Source organism: Seriola lalandi, unplaced genomic scaffold (genome assembly GCF_002814215.2).
Source record: "Seriola lalandi dorsalis isolate HSWRI2012SDOR001 ecotype SW California unplaced genomic scaffold, Sedor1 jcf7180002001001, whole genome shotgun sequence".
Lineage (NCBI taxonomy): Eukaryota > Metazoa > Chordata > Actinopteri > Carangiformes > Carangidae > Seriola > Seriola lalandi.
In genome coordinates, this window is record NW_019471660.1 from 1 (window position 1) to 1,846 (window position 1,846).

The following is a 1,846-nucleotide window of genomic DNA, read 5'->3' on the forward strand; positions in this document are numbered from 1 at the left end:
GAAGAAACAGCAGCTTCCAGCAGAACATTCCTGACCACATGTTGCTTTTCACTTCCTGAGATCTTTTTCCTTTGCCCATTGTCTCTCCTGCATCTACACTCCCTCTCTACTCCCTGTTTCTCCGTTCAACTCTGTATGTCTGATTCTCTGACTCTGTCTCTTCTTATTTCTGACTCTTCAGGCAGTAGATGGTGTCAGGTGGAGAACTGGATCTGAGGTCTCCAGTCCAGGGCATGCTGATATGGACAACAGTAAAGTACCCCACCCTTCCCCTTTCAGAAAATACCACCAGAACCTTCAGACTCTCAAACCCATCCGCTGGTCCTCCTCACAGTCAGTCTCATTGTTGGCATACTTTGTCTTTTTTGATGCACTTATCATATGATAAATAGTTTTAATATAACATTTTTACCTTACTTATATCTGGTGATGTTTCTGTGTCTAGGTCCCACCCTTTGGACAATGCAGGTTTCCTGTCCTTTACAACCTTTGCCTGGATGATGCCCATGATGTGGGCTATGTTCAGGAATAAACTGGACATGGACTCCATCAACCTGTCTCCCTTGGATGTTGCCGCCACCAGTGGAGAAAGGTATGACACTGTTTGTGTTGGTGCAGGAGGGTCCAACATTTCTTTACTGTAATTTGATGCAATTGCAGCACATTTATAGACCAGGCAGATGACAAGATGAGTTGATGAAACTCATATCTGGAAAATAATTCATGAAAATGAGAGGAAAGTAACAGCTTCATATGGGTTTTTACTCTGAGGCTAAATTGACAAGGCCAAGAATTTTGACTCTGACATGTTGGTAGAGATAATATGAGAAAAGCAAGTGCACTGTACCACCCCCTGATTGTGTGTGTTGTGCAGGCTCCAGAGACTCTGGGAGGAGGAGGTGACAAGGGTAGGCCTGGAGAAAGCCTCTCTGGTTCGTGTGATCCTTCGCTTTCAAAGAACCAGGCTGATTCTGTCCGTCATGATTGGTGTTCTCTTTATGGTGGCTGCGTTTGTGGGCCCGGTGAGTGGTATTTAGATCTTTGACTGAAGTGAAACTACCAGTACACTGTAACAATACTCCACCACAAGTAAAAGTCCTACGTTCTAAACCTTGCTTATGTGGAAGTACGCAAGGTATTATCAGCAAAAATGTACCTCTCTGAGCTTAAAACATTTAATTTAATGAAACCAACTAAGAAGTGGAACTACTAACAACTCATTGACATCTGAAACATGACCATGTGACCATGTGACCATGTCCATGCAGACACTTCTCTTGTAAACGCTCACAAGTCAAAAAGATTGAAAAACCGCTGGTTTAATCTTTAACAATGTGCTGTATTTTATGGACACATAAAATTTTGCTAAAATCTTAAACTGAAAAGCAACTACCAACTATATAGCCATGTTATAAATATAGTGGAGCAGAAAGAACAACTTTCTCTGACACATAGAACAGTAGGAGTAGAAAAGGAACATAAAAGCTAAGTGAAATAAAAAGTACCTCAAAACTGCATTTAAGTACAGTACCTGAGTAAATGTACTTAGTTACTTTACAACACTTAGAAAATACAAATTGTCTGCTCCCATACACAAATGTAATATGTTTACATATTGAATTTCCAAGAATGGAAAGATAGACATGTTTAATATAGATATTTTTAATATATGTACATGTACACATTTTCTATGGATATTTCATATGTTATAAACCCATATCTTCATATATCAAGAGCATTTATGTGATAACAATATGCCATATATTATAATTCTGTAAGGGCTGTATTAGCGTCAGTGCTGGATGGGAGTTGGTGGTAGTGTCCCTGACTGTGTAGAAATGGGTAA

At 39.8% G+C, this 1,846-nt stretch overlaps 1 protein-coding gene across 1 annotated transcript; it reads left to right on the forward strand.

Annotated features, from left to right (window-relative positions):
• Positions 1-150: 150 nt before the first annotated feature.
• Positions 151-1,518, forward strand: LOC111663441 (ATP-binding cassette sub-family C member 11-like). Its single transcript, XM_023417643.2, has 3 exons — positions 151-333; positions 446-592; positions 875-1,518. Exons 1-3 carry the CDS (start codon positions 242-244, stop codon positions 1,035-1,037), a joined length of 402 nt encoding a protein of 133 aa, XP_023273411.1. The 5' UTR covers positions 151-241; the 3' UTR covers positions 1,038-1,518.
• The last annotated feature ends 328 nt before the right edge of the window (positions 1,519-1,846 follow it).